This window comes from Entelurus aequoreus, linkage group LG06 (assembly GCF_033978785.1).
Source record: "Entelurus aequoreus isolate RoL-2023_Sb linkage group LG06, RoL_Eaeq_v1.1, whole genome shotgun sequence".
Lineage (NCBI taxonomy): Eukaryota > Metazoa > Chordata > Actinopteri > Syngnathiformes > Syngnathidae > Entelurus > Entelurus aequoreus.
The window spans coordinates 26178254-26199021 of record NC_084736.1 but is presented as its reverse complement, the minus strand read 5'-3'; the positions used below and the strand labels follow the sequence as shown (position 1 = coordinate 26199021).

The 20768-nt window shown below is 41.5% G+C and overlaps 1 protein-coding gene across 2 annotated transcripts; it reads left to right on the top strand.

Annotated features, from left to right (window-relative positions):
* Positions 1 to 14794: 14794 nt before the first annotated feature.
* mfsd11 (major facilitator superfamily domain containing 11) lies at positions 14795 to 20735 on the top strand. 2 transcript variants are annotated; one of them, XM_062050391.1, is made up of 15 exons: positions 14795 to 14927; positions 15044 to 15190; positions 15409 to 15550; positions 15608 to 15663; positions 15728 to 15835; positions 15899 to 15978; positions 16035 to 16131; positions 17847 to 17905; positions 17980 to 18139; positions 18252 to 18295; positions 19426 to 19491; positions 19657 to 19782; positions 19848 to 20022; positions 20121 to 20256; positions 20321 to 20735. In XM_062050391.1, the coding sequence occupies exons 3-15, from the start codon at positions 15455 to 15457 to the stop codon at positions 20480 to 20482; spliced, it is 1365 nt and encodes a 454-aa protein (XP_061906375.1). In that variant the 5' UTR covers positions 14795 to 14927; positions 15044 to 15190; positions 15409 to 15454; the 3' UTR covers positions 20483 to 20735. The 2 variants fall into 2 exon arrangements, with proteins under 2 accessions (XP_061906375.1, XP_061906374.1); XM_062050390.1 differs by lacking the exon at positions 14795 to 14927 and having other exon boundaries at positions 14937 to 15190.
* The last annotated feature ends 33 nt before the right edge of the window (positions 20736 to 20768 follow it).

Sequence of the window (20768 nt, the reverse complement as noted above, 5' to 3'; positions counted from 1 at the left end):
AATCACTTTGATCTCTTTCTCTTTCTATGCCACATCAATGTGGAATGCGCTCCCAACAGGTATAAAAGAAAGGGCATCTCTATCCTCCTTCAAAACCGCAATAAAAGTTCACCTCCAGGCAGCTACAACCCTAAACTAACACCCTCCCCGGATTGCTAACAATCAAATGTAAACATACTTTTTCTTTTTCTTATGCCTTCTGATCTCTCTCTCTTTCTCTCTCTCTCTCTCTCTCTCTCTCTCTCTCTCTCTCTCTCTCTCTCTCTCTCTCTCCCTCTCTCTCTCTCTCTCTCTATGTCCACTACTTGATGTCCACTTGGACTTGAGCCTTTTGACTTGACATGACTTGCTACTTTCCCCAAAACCCAAAGATTAAAAAGTTATTTGGGAGCGCGCCGCTCCGTATTTTTCCTTTTCTTCGTCTGTGTCTATCAGCGTGTTGTTCCTGTCAGCTGGTGTGCTCTCATTACAACAGCCAATCAAATTAGATCTACGCTGTTTTCATCCCACAGCTCTCATCCAATCAAATTGCAGGACAACCAATGAAGAAGAATTGTCAAACAATGCGGCAGTGAGAAACAATTATGCCAAAGTTAATTTCGTTCGGGTATTAAAACTACGACTACGAAAAAACGAATAGCCCTATGCAAATCATGCAGTTCGAATATTATAGACGGAGACGTAACAACTTCCAACTTCGTTCGACATTTGAAGATGCACAAAGAAGGGTAAGATTTGAATGTAAGCTAACGTTTATTGGCTAAGTAACGTGACTTTTATTTGCTGTGTAGTTAAATCAGTGAGGCTGTAAGCTCACTGCTAACGTTATAACCATAGACATCTTATAAGGGTACGCAGCATGGAGCGCTACTGCCTATAGGCGCAGACGAGACGCGGGGCCGCCATCTTGGAGTGGTGATCCGCTCCACTAGTGCAATTCATTTGGCAGGAGCAATGAACTGTCACCGCATTTAATTCATCTTACCTCACTGAATACCACTGATTTTCACGCGCTTTTTTGTCATACGTGTAGCTATGATAAAGGACACATGTTTTGGCGTGTTTTATTATTCATAGTTTGCTTAACAGTAATATAATATTCTTATACGCTATAAGTGACCAGACGTCCGAGATCAAAACTGGGAATATAATCCCAGAGAAAGGGGAAAAAAACGGTCAGCTATTTTTAAATTGAAGAAACAATATGATTAGGTTATATATACATGCGTATATCCTACATAAACAATGTATGAAAACATTAGATATCTATATATCTTATAGACTGTATCTCTGTTGCTGCAGCAGCAGAGAGTTTATTCTGTCTTGACACTTTGTATTGATATTTTGTATTACATTCTTCCCTTAAATGATCATGTTTACAGTCATTGTTTTATATGTATTTTTTATGTATGTCGCTTTGGATAAAAGCATCTGCCAAATACTTCAACATAAACATATATAAACACCTGTAAGTCTTTATATCAGCTAAAACCACCAATCTGTTTCACTAGATTCAGAATAAAACCAAATTCTGTCTTACCCAACAATGTTAGTATTTGAATATTGTTACTTGAAGACTTATTCCTGGTTACAATTATACTGTTAAGAAAGTATTGTCTTATATTTTGCCTAAAATGAGAATGCATCATAATCAGTGGCGGCTGGTGAATTTTGTTTTAGGTGGGGCTGAAAGTTTGTAAACCAAACCCCTGTAGGGGGGTCATCCTCCCCCAGAAGATTTCTTTGTGATTTTCACATACAAATATTAAAGATCTTTGCTCCTTCTCAACTATTTGGTAATATTATTTTCATAAAATACAACCAATAGTACATTAATGTTAAATCTTACTTGTGAAAAGTAATCACCCGATTCCTATTTTCAACAGTCCGCTCATTTGAGTAGGAAAACGCTGAACACCATCTTTGTTTTCTACCTGTCAACTGTCAGTTGAGGCTGCTCGCCGGCTCCTCATCACCACTTCAAGATGGCGGCCAAATTGCTCGTGTCACAGCAGCCAATGCTGCGTCTACTTATAAGATGTCTATGGTTATAACGTCATTGCAAACACGGCAATCTGTTGCGTCCACTGCAGTTCGCTAACCTTATTCATACTTTTTGTCAAGTGATTTTTTTTAAGCAGGGCTGCATGAGGTACCTATACATAACATTACGTTAATCAATGTATCACACACAGTAACGTAACGTTAGACGGCGATCAGCAGCACCGCGTATTTTAGCCACCTACAAAAACACAAACATAGTCAAATAAAGGTCAGTTAAAATGTATACTATATTAAGAATATGTGTACATATTGCATAGGGCCCTGACATCTAAAAAGTACAACTCTGTTCATTGTTTTGTTCATGTTTTTGTTATGTTTTTCATATGTACGCACACATCAACACACATTCAGTATGAGATGAGATCAATGAGATCAGGTAAGAACAGGATAGAAACTGCTGTGGAACTAGTTACAATGCAATATGCCATGGAAATACAATGTTAACACTTTTGTGCAAATAAGTACAGTTGCACTTGTTTTTTCAAATGTGTTTATTCTGTAAAGGAATGAGTCAAATGTTTAAAATGACTTGATAATAGTGCTATTATGAAGTGCAATGTCAGCACTATTTTTTTTCCTGCAATTTCAAATGCACTTGTTTTAATAAATAAATACAGCGTTTTAAAAGCATACACAATCTGTGTACATATATTAGTCTGTGGTTAAAAGGACTTGAAAGGACTCGAAATTCAAAATGCAGGACTTGGGACTTGACTTGAGACTTTCCAGTCTTGACTTTGGACTGCAATGTCAGCACTATTTTTTTTCCTGCAATTTCAAATGCACTTGTTTTAATAAATAAATACAGCGTTTTAAAAGCATACACAATCTGTGTACATATATTAGTCTGTGGTTAAAAGGACTTGAAAGGACTCGAAATTCAAAATGCAGGACTTGGGACTTGACTTGAGACTTTCCAGTCTTGACTTTGGACTGCAATGTCAGCACTATTTTTTTTCCTGCAATTTCAAATGCACTTGTTTTAATAAATAAATACAGCGTTTTAAAAGCATACACAATCTGTGTACATATATTAGTCTGTGGTTAAAAGGACTTGAAAGGACTCGAAATTCAAAATGCAGGACTTGGGACTTGACTTGAGACTTTCCAGTCTTGACTTTGGACTTGACTCGGGACTTGCCTGTCTTGACTCGGGACTTGACTCGAGACTTGAGGGCAAAGACTTGAGACTTACTTGTGACTTGCAAAGCAATGACTTGGTCCCACCTCTGATGTACAGTATGTGTATATGTATGTTTGTACAGTGAATGTATATGTACAGTATGTGTATATGTGTGTTTGTACAGTGAATGTATATGTATAGAATGTGTATGTGTGTGTTTGTACAGCGAATGTAATGTACAGTATGTGTATACAGTATGTGTGTTTGTACAGTGAATGTATATGTACAGTATGTGTATATGTAGGTTTGTACAGTGAATGTATATGTACAGTATATGTATGTGTGTGTTTGTACAGTGAATGTATATGTGCCCATCCCACAAACAGTAGGTGCGGTGCCCAGGGAACCAGGGGCCACCGCCCCCACGCAGCCAAACCGGACAGCGACAGGAACCCCAGAGCCTGGCCCACCGCACCGCCCACAAGGGCCAGCAGCAGGCCGCAGACAGACGCACCCGGCAGAGGACAATGCACGAGAAAAGCAGGGGCAGCCAGACCCCAAGCCAGCGAGAGACCACACCCCACACGGACAGAAAGGCGGGACGCCGCGCCCGAGGGGCCCGGAGACCCCCCGCAACCGGACGGGAAGACCGCCCCCGCCCCACCGGCAACCGGGCCCCCACGAGCCCCCCCCCCCCCCCCCCCCCCCCCGGAGAGCGCGGCGAGGCCAGCCCACGGCCACCCCACCCAAACCGGCCGCCACAGGACCACCCAGCACGGGGCCACGGGAACCACCCACCCCACCCGCAGGGACCCCAACGATGGAGATGGAACAACCAGCAACCGCCCCGCCAAGTCCCCCCCTGAGGTAGGGGAAATAAATAGATTAAATAAATAAATACATAATAATAATAATAATATTAATAAAATATATTAAAAAATAAGAATAAATAAATAATTAAATCTATTTATAAAAACAATTGAACTTCCAGCAAATAGTATGCAATAGAATAGCGCAAAAGAAAATGGAACAAAATGTCAACAGAAACATTCCTTTAAGACGAAAATGCAGTCGGTCAAGTTGAGAATGAACAAAAAGTACTTCAATGGTTCCACAAAGGAGGGACGTGTTGTGAAAACCTGTTTGTCAAAAAGGATCAGCACTGTAGATAAAGATTTCACAGTGAATATACAGTACATGTACAGGAACGCTAGTATGACTGCGTTCATCATTGAGGGATTTTTGTCAGCTACCTGACTTTAACTCTTTAAAGATTCCTTAAAGGCAATTTTTCCATACGCACAAGACATGTTATATACATAGCCTAGACATGCTGGTTATGTCTTAGACCAAGGGTCCCCAAACTAGGGCCCGAGGACCGCTTCCAGCCTGCCAGTGTCCAGTAAATTGTGGGGACAAAATGGAGACAAGACAACAACAACAACAAAATATATAAAATAGATATAAATATATATGTTACATTATGTACGGTATATAAAACCTATAGATTCTATAGACTAGCACCTGCGTAGGTGGCTGGGCTTGCCGAAGAGCCTAAGCAGCATCGCCCTGTATGGGCACACCAACAAGCTGCAGCTTCCCTTCACCGGATTGACCGAGGAGTTTAAAGTCACCAGAGCCAGGGAGGTGTTACTTTACAGAGACTCAACTGACACCAGAGTCTCCTCTGCTGGCATCAAGGTCAGAACTGGGAGGAAGTGGAAGGCACAGGAGGCCGTTGACCAGGCAGAAGCAAGGTTGAGGCATGTCGTCTTAGTAGGTGCTGTGGCAGTCGGACGAGCTGGGCTGGGTAGCCATACAAGACCACGCTACGACAAAGCCCAGGGTCGAGAGACACGGCTGATGGTGCAGGGAGAGATCTGTGCAGAGGTTGAGGAGGAACGCCGGAGCAAGACAGTGGCCATGCGCCAGCAAGGAGCCTGGACAAATTGGGACCACGCATCTACCCGGAAGATCACCTGGACAGAACTTTGGAAGTCAGAACCAGCAAGACTCAAGTTCCTGATCCAGTCAGTGTATGATGTCCTCCCAAGTCCATCTAATCTTCATTGCTGGGGGCTAGCAGAAACACCTGAATGTCCACTGTGCAAGGCACAGGGTTCCCTGGAGCACATCCTGAGCTGCTGCCCTAAAGCCCTGGGAGAGGGGAGGTACACATGGCGCCACGACCAGGTGCTGAAGGCAGTAGCAGTCACCATTGGCACTGGAATCCAGCAGAGCAAACACCAGCTCCCAGTCAGGCATAACATCTCCTTCGTCAAGGCAGGGGACAAACCACAGGCAGGACGTAAGGCCCCAACCGGACTGCTAACCACAGCCCGTGACTGGCAGCTTCAGGTGGATCTTGGCAGACAGCTGAAGTTTCCAGAGCGCATAGCAAGGACATCACTGAGGCCATACCTTGTGTTAACTTCTGACTCAACAAAGCATGTTGTGCTGCTGGAACTTACAGTCCCCTGGGAAGACCGGATAGAGGAGGCCCATGAGCGAAAGAAGGCCAAATACCTTGAGCTGGTCGAGGCATGCAGAGAGAGCCGCTGGAGGGCCCGCTGTGAGCTTATAGAAGTGGGCTGCAGGGGCTTTCTAGGGCAATCTGTGCATCGAGCATTCAGACTTCTTGGAATCAGAGGGTTGCTGGAGAAAAAAGCCACCAGAAATATCAGCGAGGCTACTGAGAAAGCCTCAAGGTGGTTGTGGATCAAGAGGGGAGACGGATGGAGTAGTACGCTGCTTGGACACAAGCCGGGGCCTGATCATCCCAGGTTGGGTCCCCCAGGCGAGGGTGTATAGAGATCAAAGACCCGAAACACCCAATGAACCTCGGTTCTTTACTGAAGATGTGTCCAAGCTGCACCGCAAGGTGTTTCTCAAATCTAAGATATGTTTAGGACATGACATCTTAGACATGTCTTGGACATTTATTGGACATGTCTTAGACATATCTTAGACATCTTGGACATATCTTAGACATATCGTAGACATCTTGGACATATCTTAGACCTATCCTGGACATATCTTGGACATATCTTGGACATGTTTTAGACCCATCTTAGACATATCTTGGACATATCTTTAAAATGTCTTGGACATATCTTAGACATATCTTGAACATATCTTAGACCTATCTTAGAAATATCTCGGACATATCTTGGACATATCTTGAACATATCTTAGACCTATCTTAGAAATATCTCGGACCTATCTTAGACATATCTTGGACATATCCATGACATTTCTTAGACCTATCTTAGACATACTGTATCTTGTACTGTGTTGGGGGGGGGGGGGGGGGGGGGGGTGTCTGTGTTTCCTAACAAGACATCATGGCGAAGCTGAAGTCGAGTTTCTTAAGATGGAGATATTCTCACTACTTTTCTTTTGTCGAGCACAAAGAAAAGAAAATTTTAGTTAAATGTAAGTTGTGTCTTGGATCAAAGATCTTATCACCTGCCCAAAACAGCAATTCAAATCTGCTGAAATACCTACAAAAGCAACATGCTTCGACGAAGCTAGTAAAGAGAGACACAGACTCTGATGCCACTTCACCTCCACCTCCACCTCCACCACTACGTAAGGATTTTAACGGAGGCACTGCCAGCCAGGACAACATTGATAGAGCCATTGCAGCGTATGTGGTAGAAGACATGCAGGCTATTTCTACAGTGGAGTCACCCGATTTCAGGCAGCTAATTAGCATGATACCGGCGTCAAACAGCAAATGGCACGGAAAACATTTTCCACGTACCTGGACAGTGAGTACATAAAAATGGATAGCGAGCTAAAGAAAACACTCCAAACTCTGCCTCTGCTCATCATTCATCACTGAAGGTACACACACTCTGTCAATTCTCTTATATACTGTTGCTTTTTCATTCTAGACTTCTAGAGTGTTTGATTATCACATCACTCTAAATGTATAGACTATAAAGTTCACAAACATAAAGAGGGGTCCTAGTGGGCCAGGCCAATCTTTCCTTATCTCTAAACTAAAACTGGGGAAATGCGTAGAGTGTTCTAGGCTTCAGTACAGTGTTGATCTCCTGAAGACATGATTTCATTTCACAATTCCTTGAGAGAAAAAAATGCCTGGTTAGGCTTTGTGTATGTCATGTGTGCCTTCCTTGGGTGAAGCCAGGTTTACAGCTATGTTGTTATTATGCGGTTTGTTACTTATGTATGTTATGTTGCAGCTATTTAAAATAGTTTTGTCAATTTGTTCTGGCCTGAAATAAATTGGCCCTTTGAAACATATCGTTGTCTTTGTGTGTTGTATGTAGACCACATTGTTTAGCAAAGTTCAGTGATGCAAATGCATGTCAACAGATTGTATTATTCTCCAGTGCAATAACAGTACTGAAATGAAGGCTAAAAGGGCATTAATGGAAGCCTTAAAAAAAAAAAAAAGGAACTAAATAGTTACTTTTCACAGTAACGCATTACTTTTTGGTGTAAGTAACTGAGTTAGTAACTGAGTTATTTTTGAAATAAAGTAACTAGAAACTGTAACTAGTTACTGGTTTTCAGTAACTAACCCAACACTGTCTATGAAATGTCTTAGACCTATCTTAGACATAACTTGGACATATCTTGGACATATCTTAGACCTATCTTAGACATACCAAAGACTGTAAAAATGGGACCCATTACCTCCCTGCTTGGCACTCAGCATCAAGGGTTGGAATTGGGGGTTAAATCACCAAAAATGATTCCCGGGCGCGGCACCGCTGCTGCCCACTCCTTCGCTCACCTTCCAGGGGGTGAACAAGGGGATGGGTCAAATGCAGAGGACAAATTTCACCACACCCAGTGTGTGTGTGACAATCATTGGAACTTTAACTATATCTTGACATATCTTAGACCTATCTTAGCCATATCTTGGACATATCTATGACATTTCTTAGACATGTCTCCGACATATCTTTGACATATCTCTGACATATCTTTGACATATCTTGGATATATCTTTGACATATCTTGGATATATCTTGTACATATCTATGACATGTCTTGGACATATATTGGACATATCTTAGACATATCTTATACATCTTAGACATACTGTATATTAGACATATTTTAAACATACTGTTGGCTCGGCTTTCAAACAAATATAAGCCTTAAGGACGCCTCGGAACGGAATTCTCAACGCGCTGCGGTATCACTTACTTGTTGTCGTTTTGCTTGAAGATGGCAAGGTTGTAGTGGGTGAGTGTTTGAATGAGCAACTAATGAAATATGTGTTGGGAGTGTATGCTATGTCAAAGTAAACAAACTCAAAGCCGATGCATGCATCAAACTGTTGGCTCAAACCAAAATCAAACAAAACCAACATTTTCGACATTTGTAGTTTCTCTTTATATGACTCCAACAACACCGGCCCCTATTGTTATGTGAGGTGCAAGCTAACAATATCAAAACAAAAATAGGAGCCAACTAAAAAAAAAAAAGAAACAGAACCAAATCACAATGTGAGGGTATGTAAGCGTGTGTCTTCATTCGGTAGCCGGAACCAGAAGAACGATCTTGGAGACCGGTCTTTCGATTACGCTGGTCCCGGTTTGAAGCTTTCAATCAATCAATCAATGAAAGTTTATTTATATAGCCCTAAATCACGCGTGTCTCAAAGGGCTGCACAAGCCACAATGACATCCTCGGCTCAGATCCCACATAAGGGCAAGGAAAAACTCAACCCTATGAGCTACAATGAGAAACCTTGGAGGGGACCGCAGATGTGGGGACATCATGTAAAACAGACATCATGTAATTAATTTCACAATGTCCTATTGTCTGTGGATATTTTCAAGAATGAGTTTCGACACATGGTGAATTTTTGGTAGGATGACAAGGTGCTTTGTCTCTTCCGGCATGGCCAATTTACTCAATCTATCCCCGACTCTCAGTATTCCATTATCCAGCTTGGGATCGAGCTTAAAGATTGGGCATTGTCTTTTTACATTCTTGTTTTCAATCTACAAACTTCCAATTTCCTCAGGAAAGCTGTGCACTTGACAGAACTGCACAATTGCATTATCTGCGGACAGGGGCGCCGCTAGGGATTTTGGGCCCCATGAAAATAATCTTTACAGGGCCCCCAACACAGCGGCTATATTATAATTTCATCATCATTAGGGGCCTCTCTGGGCCCCCCTCCATCACGGGCCCTAGAATCCGTCTCCTTTACCCCCCCTTTTCGGTGCCCCTGTCTGCGAACTTCAGGTCTTCCAAGGTAAGCTTCTGTGCCCCCATAGAGCTTTTGAAAGCTTTTCTCTCTCATTCAATCAATTCCATTTCTTTTTTTTTGGTCCTTTTCGTTGTCTCTCATGTTGGCAGTAACCCTCTTTCTCCTGTTTCTCAGGTGTTGCAGGAGGCTTTTCAAGCGCAGGAACCATGCTACTGCTCGTTAGAGCTCGGGCCATGTTGAGAAGTAGTGAATTAGTTTATCAATCGCAGTTGGTGCTGATGTTTGGATTACGTTGACAGTGACGTTCTATTTCTTGATTTCAGGGTCGTCATGGGAGATTGAACCAAGATCAACGGGACTATGAGGCCAGTTTTCCTCTGAGCCAAGGAGGAACTGAGGGCCGCTTATCCAAACATTGGGCTTCAGGAATGCTTCGGCTGTCATGCCACGAGAGGCATGATGCGCTGGATTACTTTTGGTGCCAATATGCCTCCACTAATCAATGTCGGTTGACTCCCTGATCACTCCAACACGATTCGCAACAAATGTATGGAATCTCTTTGTTTCATATCGGATGTATTTTAAAACAGAGGTACTGACTTTACAAGTGGAATTTGTAATTCAGTTTTTAACACCCTCTCCATTTTTACTGCTAACATGGCAGCAGTCAATTCCAGCCTAGGAATAGTCACCTTTTTCAAGGGTGTTACCCTGGTTTTCCCAAAGAGAAATGCTGTGTGTATTGAATCTTCGATATTGGTGAGTCGCAAGTAGGTTACGACCCCATAACCTGCCACACTTGCATCGCAGAAGTTGTGAAGCTGAGCAGATGCAATGGCTCCAAAGTTCTTTGGTCTGATGCATCAGTTGACCTTGTAGCTCTCCATTTGCTGCAGTCCAATGAGCCATTGCTGCCATTTCAGTTGATACTCACTTGGAATTTCATCATCCCACCCACAGGTCAGTTCACACAGCTTTTGTAAATTGTAATTTTCTGTAAAAGTAAACGGAGCAAGAAATCCTATGGGATCATAAACAGAGGCTACAATAGAAAGGATCGCTGTTCTGGTGAATGTCTGTGATTTTAAGGTTACATGGAACCTGAAAGAGTCATCTTCTTTGCTCCATTCAACTCCAAGGGCTCTATCCACGGGTAGGCATTCCTTGTGGCAAAACGATAACAAGTAAGTGATACTGCAGTGTGTTGAGAATTCCGTCCCGAGGCGTCCTTAAGGCTTATATTTGTTTGAAAGCCGAGCCAACAATTTGAAAACAATTTCTGCTGGCGTCTCTTATGTGCTGCTCGCTCACCTGTGTAAGATTGATTATCAAGGCGAGAACCTGCATTGATTGTGTCACCACTCAAAACCAACAAAAATGCGACATCTGTAGTTTCTCTTTAGATGGCTCCAACACATGTCTTGGACATGTCCAAGACATATTTTAGACATATCTTGACCTGTCTTAATTTTATTTTTATTAAGGTGTCTTTGGCATATCTTAGACATGTCTTAAGAATATCTTAGACATATTATAAACATATCTTGGACATATCTTGGACATACCTTAAACATATCTTAGACATGTCTTAAACATATCCTAGACATATCTTAAAACATCTTAGACATATTTTAGACATATCTTGGACATATTTTAGACATGTCTTAAACACCTACTCAGTGGCCTAGTGGTTAGAGTGTCCGCCCTGAGATCGGTAGGTTGTGAGTTCAAACCCCGGCTGAGTCATACCAAAGACTATAAAAATGGGACCCATTACCTCCCTGCTTGGCACTCAGCATCAAGGGTTGGAATTGGGGGTTAAATCAGTAAAAATTATTCCCGGGCGCGGCCACCGCTGCTGCAAACTGCTCCCCTCCCCTCCCAGGGGGTGAACAAGGGGATGGGTCAAATGCAGAGGACACATTTCACCACACCTAGTGTGTGTGACAATCATTGGTACTTTAACTTTAACATGTCTTTGACATCTTTGACATGTCTTAGATCAGTGGTTCTTAACCTGGGTTTGATCGGTGAATCGGCCTCAGGGGTTCGGCGGAGCCTCTGCCACGGAGGTCAAGGCACACCCAACTCATCGTGAAAATAAAAACTTCTCCCTATCGGCATATTATTACGGAGCCACTAAAGGGACATGGGGGAATATTTTTTTTTAGATATGTATCTCGTGAGCACGAGAAACTATCACGTGCGCACGAGAAACTATGAATGCGCACGAGAAAGCATTGGATGCGTGCGCGTGGTTTGAGGTGTGTGTGAAAATGGCAGTTCAGGAGTTAATTTGGCTGTATTTCCAACTAGGACTTTTCCCCATGTGTGTTGTGGCAAAATGTGAATGCCTGATTACTAGGTGTGAGACAAACACTTTATCTTCCTGGTTATTGTAACGCTACGTGTTTGACATTATTTAAGACTTTATCGTGCCCGTAAAAGGATTTTCCTCTTCTGTGGCTGTGGGCGTTGGGCGTGGCTTGTGGACCTGCAGCGAAGCGGGGTGTGCCTGTTAGTCCGATGTTGATGTGATAAAACTTCTTTCTTGTTTGGAAGATACACACACAATTGTAACTGTTATTTCTTCCTGCACATAATAAATATGTATAAAGTGTTTGGATGTATTCATTTATGTAAAATTGTCATTAAATGTAATATTGCCTGACAAAAGTGATTCGACGTAATATTTTGATATTTACACATCGCATATTTACACACGCGCATTCTACTAGAATACGCTTATGAGCATTACATATATCAACATCAACTACCTACTGTACTGTTTACTTGTTGAAATACCATTTTTAGAGCAAATATCTACCCAAATGGCCACTTTGTTGCTGCCAAAAATGTATTTCTAGTAATATTTTGACACATCTTATCCCTGCATATTCTACTAGAATACTCTTATTAGCATTACATATACTGTATATAAATCAAGTACCTACTGTACTGTTTACTTGTAGAAATACCCTTTTTGGAGCAAATATCTACCCATATAATTTATATGTGTATATATAATATAATATAATATATTGAACTGCCATTTTCACACACACCTCAAACCACGCGCACCATCCAATGCTTTCTCGTGCGCACGAGAAACTTTCTCGTGCACGAAAAAAAAATATATATTTTTTTTTTTTATTTATAAAAAGTTTCTCGTGCGCACGAGATATATATATCTAAAAAAAAATCCCCCATGTCCCTTTAGGGGCTCCGTATATTATGGATACCCCCAAATGTTCCCTTTAATTTCCATCTGATTTGCAGGTGTGTCCTTTGTTGTGAGTTCATGCTGTGTTGGTTTTGTTCTTTGAACAAGGTGATGCCCATGCGCGGTTCATTTTGTGCACCAGTAAAAAAAACATATAACTTTGTCTTGAATTTGAAAAAAAAAAACATTTTATTTTTCACTAAAGAAGGGTTCGGTGAATGCGCATATGAAACTGGTGGGGTTCGGTACCTCCAACAAGGTTAAGAACCACTGTCTTAGATGTATCTTAGAGGACGCTTAAGCTAATTATGTTCAATCTTGGTGATCCGCCATCTTCTGCAAAGCTTTAGGATACGCACAAGCAGAAAGAAAGAGCAATTAACGTTTGCTACAAGGGAAATGTTTTGGAGTGATTTATGGTCTCGTTTACTTGTTTAAACTGCACGTGCTCATTGTATCCATTTTTTTATTATTTTGCATGCAAAGACCATAAGGACGTAAAAATTAATTTTCAACATCGGGGGGCATATATGCAACCTGACGGATAAATAAAACATTAAATACAATCTTATAGTCAAAACTGAAACCTGACAGAACAGTGAAAATATTTCAAACGTATGTTTAAAATGTCCACTTGACATCAGTCCTCACCTGTTCTTTCTGGATCTATTTGAATCAATAATGTCATGTACTTACCTCACACCCTGAAGATCCATATGCTTCTATGTCTTCTCTGACATGTATTCTCATTGTTACCTTTGTGTATGCTCAAAAAGTCATAACCAATCAATTGATGACCTCACCTAACTTAGCTGAAATGTATGTCTTGGTCATAGTATTATAATTTAATGCATGGGAATTGAAAAAACATTGGTTTACTGAAATTTGATATACAAAAAAATACAGTACAAAAACAATGGGTTTGTAGTGGGTTTACATATGTCACCCAGGGAACTTTACTTATTGTTAGAGAGTTCCAGTCGGACGGGTTTTGACGGGACGTATCCTGTGGGTTATGTTTGCACTATTAAGCCACGGATGTGGAGACAAGTTGGTTTCGTCTCACTCTTTTGACACTCTTCTTTTGTCGTGTCGAAAAGCAATAACTATAGGTGTGGAAAACGGTGAAGGAATTAAAAGGGCATTTTATATTTTATATAACAAAAATAAAAATCACCATTCAATAGAAACGAAAAACAGATATTTTTAAAATGTTCCAACGCCAAAACCGGAAGTTGTTATTTCAAGATTGGAAACAATACTGTGGTGTTGTGTATATTTATATACGTGTATGTTGTGTGTATTTACATGCACAACAATATAAGATGCGACACTACATTACTTTATCTTGGCTTGAAATAAAAAACTTACGGTTCTGGTGTCGGCCGGTAAAAAAAAAAACACATTGTTTTTGCTCTGTGTTATCGTCCATTTTTTCAATCTTATTTTTTTGTATTTCAAAATAATATTCAGATAAACTAATCGCCTTTTTTGTATTCCCATTTATTGACTATGTCGTGTTCTTGTTATATTTTATGGTTTGAAAAAAATATATATCACAAAAAAAAAATTGCAAACCGTCCTAAAACTTATTTTACAATTAAATTGTATTAATTGTATTAATTAATTTACTGCAGAATATTCGTCATTGTGTAGAATAAAAGGATGGTATTGTGTGAGTCTGTGTTTAAACGTTCAGAATCTCGAGCTGGAGTGTAGATACATGTTTATTAATCAGTCATGTGATAGTTAAAACAACCCGGAAGTAGAAGGGCTCGGTTAAAGCAACAAATCTAAATATTCATGACACATTTGTGCTTTTGTTTTAAAGGTGTGCTATTTGGATTTACACAGTATGAAAAAACATTTGAAAATTAATTTTACATTTGCAACCTCATTATACTATTGGCTAAGTTTTATATTCATAAATGTAAGTTTCTCAATACCCGACCTGTTTTTTGTGCCTTTAAAAAAGAATTAGAACTCTTACGTTAAAACACTCTCTACCTCTAACAACCAAAAAGCTGTGAAAACGATTATGCTGTGCTCCAAATTGAAGTTATTTACTGAAATTGAGTGAGCCTCTGACTTTGCACTTTGTTTGTTATATATATATGTATATTTTGCATTCTATTTTAGTTACTTTGAATTTACAACCCCCTGGCGCTGTTTTGTACTGTTTTTGTACTTACTTTGATTATTATTTCTCAACTGTTTGTAAATGTTGAAATGTATAAATAAAGGTTTATAAAAAAATAAAAAGAAACAAATCTACACGCTATGTGGATGGGCTCGAGCTACGCTTCATTGTCCACGTATGTTTTGTACATCTAGCATTGATGCTACACGCCGCTAGCAGTTAGCTGCTAACAGCTGGCAGCGTCCTAGTCAGCTGACGTCCTCACATGACTGTCTCGTCTGCTTTGGACAGGTCGGCTGCAAGAGAACACCTTCGGAGAACCCGCTTGGTTCCGTCATGTCGGATTCTGGTCCTTAGGTGACAAAGTGCTAGTAGCTAGCTGCGTCCGAACGGACGAACAAGAAGCTCAACCGAGCCGCCGAACCGCCGCCTTGCTCGGTAAGTCGCTGGACTCGCCTGACATAATAAAAATAAATAAATGTTTATTTTTGGTTTTTTAAAAATATTTTTCACGTCACTTTCAGTTGCTTAAACACCAAAAAAAAAAAGAGAAAAAAAAGTACTCGTTAGGAACGTAGAAAAAGAGATGACGTCATGAATGAAAGTTTCCAGCACTTTGCTTTACGTACTAAATGAGCTCTATGTTTCTTCTTCAGATGTTCCGGTAACTTCACGTCCAGGAAGTGGTGACCATCCTTCAGAATGAGTCCAGAAGGGAAGAAGCTGATGAACATCGTCATCCTCGGCGTGGGCTTCATGTTCATCTTCACCGCCTTCCAGACGTGCGGCAACATCGAGGTAGGCGGCGAACACGTGACTGGAGTCCAGAGCGCTGACTCCTCTTCATCCCTGCAGCAAACCGTCATCAAGAGCTTCAACAGCACCTCCTTCCACGCCAGTGGATACACCAGGTAAGCTCCGCCCACCCAATATGGCCGCGTCGGTCCGCGTGTGAGTGCCGGTGCCGCCCCGCAGTATGGCCATCATCTACGGCGTTTTCTCCGCGTCCAACCTGTTGGCGCCCTCTATGGTCGCCGTGATCGGACCGCAGCTCGCCATGTTCTTCAGCGGCCTTCTGTACAGGTGAGCTCGCACAAGCCCCGCCCCTTTGGAGGCGCTAACAAGCGTCCTTGTCGTCCGCTGCAGCGGCTACATCGCCATGTTCGTGTACCCGTACACCTGGAGCTTCTACACCGCGTCCGTGCTGGTGGGCATCGGCGCCGCAGGTATGGCGGCCGTCCCTGAGCCCTCAGGCGACCTTTGACCCTTCTGTGTCTTGCAGTCTTGTGGACGGCTCAGGGCAACGTGCTCGCCATCAACTCTGGCGAACAAACCATCGGAAGGAACAGTGGCCTCTTTTGGGCTCTGCTACAGTCCAGGTGTGTGTCTGTGTGTGTGTAATGATTGTTTGTTTTATTTCGGTGTGTGTACAATTGTGTTTTATTTTGGTGTGTGTACAACTGTGTGTTTTATTTCGGTGTGTACAATTGTGTGTTTTATTTTGGTGTGTGTACAACTGTGTGTTTTATTTCGGTGTGTACAATTGTGTGTTTTATTTTGGTGTGTGTACAACTGTGTGTTTTATTTCGGTGTGTACAATTGTGTGTTTTATTTTGGTGTGTGTACAACTGTGTGTTTTATTTTGGTGTGTACAACTGTGTGTTTTATTTTGGTGTGTGTACAATTGTGTGTTTAATGATTGTGTGCGTGTTTAATGAGTGTGTGGGTTTTTTTGGTAGGTGTACAATTGTGTTTAATTTTGTGTGTTTAATGATTGTTTTATTTTGTGTGTTTAATTTTAGTGTGTGTGTGTGTTTAATAATTGAGTGTTTTGGTGTTTGTACAATTGTGTTTTATTTTATTGTGTGTGGGTTTAATTATTGTGTGTTTTTAATTAGTGTGTGTAAGTTTGTGTGTGTCCAACAATTGTGTGTTTCATTTTGTGTGTGTGTGGGTGGGTGTTTAATGATTGTGTTATATTTTATTGTGTGATTCATTTTAGTGTGTGTATGTTTGTGTGTTTGATGATTGTGTATCTTATTTTGGTGTGTGTACATTTGTGTGTGTTTAATAATTGTGTGTTTCATTTGTGTGTGTGGGTGTGTGTTATATTTTATTGTGTGTTTCATTTTAGTGTGTATATGTTTGTGTGTTTGATGATTGTGTATCTTATTTTGGTGTGTGTACATTAGTGTGTGTTTAATAATTGTGTGTTTCATTCCCGTTTTTTTAATGATTGTGTGTTCATTTTAGCGAGTGTACGTTTGTGTGTGTTGATTCTGTTTTTCATTCTGGTGTGTTTAATGATAGTGTGTTTCATTTTAGTGTGTTTTTGCGTGTATAGGAGTGTGTTTAATGATTGTGTGTTTTATTTTAGTGTGTGTACGATTGTTTCATTTTAACGTGTGTACGTTTGAGTGTGTTTGATGATTGTGTGTTTTATTTTGATGTGTGTATGTTTGTGTATTTAATTTTAGTGTGAGTGTGTGTGTTTAATGATTGTGTGTTTTATTTTAGTGTGCATAGGTGTGTTTGTGTTTTATTTTTGTGTGTACCTTTGTGTGTTTAATGAATGTGTGTTTCATTTTAGTGTGTGTTTAATGATTGTGTGTTTTATTTTAGTGTGCATAGGTGTGTTTGTGTTCTATTTTTGTGTGTATGTTTGTGTGATTAATGATTGTGTGTTTCATTTGTGTGTGTGTGTGTGTTTAATGATTGTGTGTTTCATTTTAGTGTGTGAGTGTGTGTTTAATGATTGTTTTATTTTAGTGTGCGTAGGTGTGTTTGTGTTTCATTTTATTGTGTGTGTGTGTTTAATAATTGTGTCTTATTTTAGTGTGCATAGGTGTTTGTGTCTTTTATTTTGTTGTGTGTACGTTTGTTTGTGTTTCACTGTAGTGTGTGTGTGTTCAATGTTTTTGTCTTTTATTTTAGTGTCTTTACCTGTGTGTGATGTCATCACATTTTCATGTAGCCACACCCCCACCAGGTGGAGCAGCCACACTGACCCATTGTGTCCCATGGGATACATTGTGGTGGTCTACAACAGTGATTATGTTTGGCTAATTGTGTGTGTGTGTGTGTGCGCGCGCAGCTTGCTGTTTGGAAACCTCTACATCTTCTTAGCCTGGCATGGACACGAGCACATCTCAGGTAGGAGGCAGCTTGTGGTGTGTGAGTGTGTGTGTGTGTGTGTGTGTGTGTGTGACTGGTGTTGTGCGTGGCAGACAAAGACCGCCAGACGGTGTTCATCTCGCTGACCGTCATCAGCCTGGTGGGCTGCTTCCTCTTCTTCCTGATCCGCAAGCCCGACCCGGATGCTGACGCCGCTCCTGGCGAGCCACCGGAGGCGCTGCTGCAGACCGAGTCAAGCGAGGACACACTCAGGTCTGACCTAATGATGATGATGATGTACCCCGTTCTGGTTGGCATGGTGACGTGGCCAGCGTCCATCAGGAAGGAGTGGGGTGAAAGGTCAAAGTGTGTTTCATCTCTGCAGGTGGTCCCGCTCAGTCCTCTGCTCGCAAGCTCTGGACGCTTTCGGTACGTGCAGAAGTTGTTCTTCCAAACGCTGTCAAGTTGAAATATTTCTGTTGTCTTTCATGAGTAGTCAGTGTACAACTTGTGTACATTTTATGTCTCCTCCGAAAACTTTACAAACAACCTCTAAAGCAGGGCTGTCCAAAGTTCGTCCCGCGACACATTTTATAAAATACTTATTTTAGTGCGATTTTTTTATTTTTTAAAACTACCATTCCTCAAAAAATAATAATGAATACAATCAATGTTGTTATGAATGATTGACATATATAACGCCCCAATTACTTCACATCAAGTATTTCACTTTGACATTTATTTTTTGGTGGGAAATATTTCATATTTTTGCCAAAAAAAACATGGTTTTCTTTGACAAAAATGGCATGAAATGAAAAAAAAAAAGTTTTTACTTTATATCGACAGATGCACTTAAAGGTAATTTAGAGATTTAAGTGTTTGTAATAGTATAACAATAATACATATATGTATGTGTGCATGTGTTGTGGGTGTCTATATACATGTATATGTATATACATATACAAAATACACACGTGTGTGTATGTATGTATTTATATATATATATATATATATATATATATATATATATATATATATGTGTGTGTGTTGTGTGTGTGTACGTAAATGTGTATACATATACAAAATACACACGCGTGTATATATGTATTTATATATACAGTATAGTATATGTGTGCATGTGTGTGTGTCTATATATATATATATATATATATATATATATATATATATATATATATATATAACACAATACACACGTGTGTATCTATATATATGTATTTATGTGTGTGCATGTGTATATACACACATACATATACAAAATACACACATTTTTATATATGTATATATATATATACACACACATATACATATAGCAAGTCAGTTGATAATAGTACATGAAATAACTTTAAAAACCATTTAAATATGTGAAACACGCTAAATAACAATTTCATACGTATTAAACTGATTATTTGTAGTTTAAAATGTAATCAAAATTCAAATTCCATTTTCTCTGGCCACGCCCCTCCACCTTGGCCCCCACCCTCTGCTTAGGCCACGCCCCCGTGCGAGTGTTGACGATGTCGTCATGTTGTCCCTCACAGTGCAGGCATGCAAGCTGTTGGCCACCAAGGAGATGCTGCTGCTCAGCCTGTCCATCGCCTACACAGGTGTGTGTGTGTGTGTGTGTGTGTGTGTGTGTGTGTGTGTGTGTGTGTGTGTGTGTGTGTGTGTGTGTGTGTGTGTGTGTGTGTGTGTGTGTGTGTGTGTGTGGCCCCTCCCCTCTTTTACGGGAAAGTCAAGCCCTGATTGGTCACGGCTTGTCAATCCCGCAGGTTTGGAGCTCACCTTCTACAGCGGCGTGTACGGCACGTGTGTCGGCGCCATGACACGCTTCGGTCAGGACGCTAAGAGTCTGATCGGAATCTCGGGCATCTGCATCGGCCTGGGGGAGATCTTAGGTGAGCCCGCGGCACCGACGCCCACTCTCCCGTGAACTTTGACCCAGCCGGGTGTCCCTCGCCAGGAGGGGGCGTGTTCGGGTTGCTGGACAAGTGCAACCGCTTCGGGAGGAGCCCGGTGGTGCTGCTGGGCCTGGTCACTCACTACGTGGCGTTCTACCTCATCTTCCTCAACATCGCCAACGACGCTCCGCTGGCGCCCGAGTCGGGGACCGACCTGCGAGCCTTCCTGGAGCCCAGGTGACGCCCAAGTACACGCTGTGGCCGCTTCATTAGGGACATTGGGTTCCTAATAAAGTGGCCGTTTGATTCCTGAACTCTGTGTGTGCGTGTTCCAGTGTGGGCGTGGCCTTGCTGTGCAGCTTCCTGTTGGGTTTCGGCGACAGCTGCTTCAACACGCAGCTCCTCAGCATCATCGGCTTCACCTTCAGAGACAACAGCGCCCCCGCCTTCGCCATCTTCAAATTCATCCAGGTGTGACGTTCAAGTCCTCGCAAGAGGGGTGCCTGTCTGCTCATCCGCCATCTTGTCTCCTCAGTCCGTCCTGGCAGCTTTGGCGTTCTTCTACAGCAACTTCCTGTTGCTGCACTGGCAGCTGCTCATCCTGGTGGTCGTCGGCTTCCTGGGCACGCTCACCTTCTTCTCGGCCGAGCGACATGCACGCTCCACCTGCCGGGACTCGGACTACGACAGCATCTGATGGCGAGGGGCGTGTCTACAGACCGGAAGCTGGACTTTGTCACGCTGAGGCATGATGGGAACAGTCTTCTTGCACTTGAAGAAGGGAATCTGAGCTGCTCTGGACTTTTGCTTTCTGTTTGAACGCATCACTTCCTGTTTGAACACATCACTTCCTGTTTGTTTAAACGCGTCACTTCCTGTTTGTTGTTGATGCCAAGAAGGGAAAAGACAAACAAAGCCAATTGAAGTTTCCAATAAAGATGAAGAAAACATATCTTTAATATGTTTTTATACAACCTAACTTT

Excerpts from the sequence above, each read along its gene's own strand:
- mfsd11 (XM_062050391.1), top strand. The coding sequence starts at position 15,455 with ATGAGTCCAGAAGGGAAGAAGCTGATGAACATCGTCATCCTCGGCGTG. Across the intron at positions 15,836-15,898 it reads TTCAGCGGCCTTCTGTACAG|CGGCTACATCGCCATGTTCG; the intron begins GTGAGCTCGCAC and ends CGTCCGCTGCAG. Across the intron at positions 19,783-19,847 it reads CGGCCTGGGGGAGATCTTAG|GAGGGGGCGTGTTCGGGTTG; the intron begins GTGAGCCCGCGG and ends GTCCCTCGCCAG.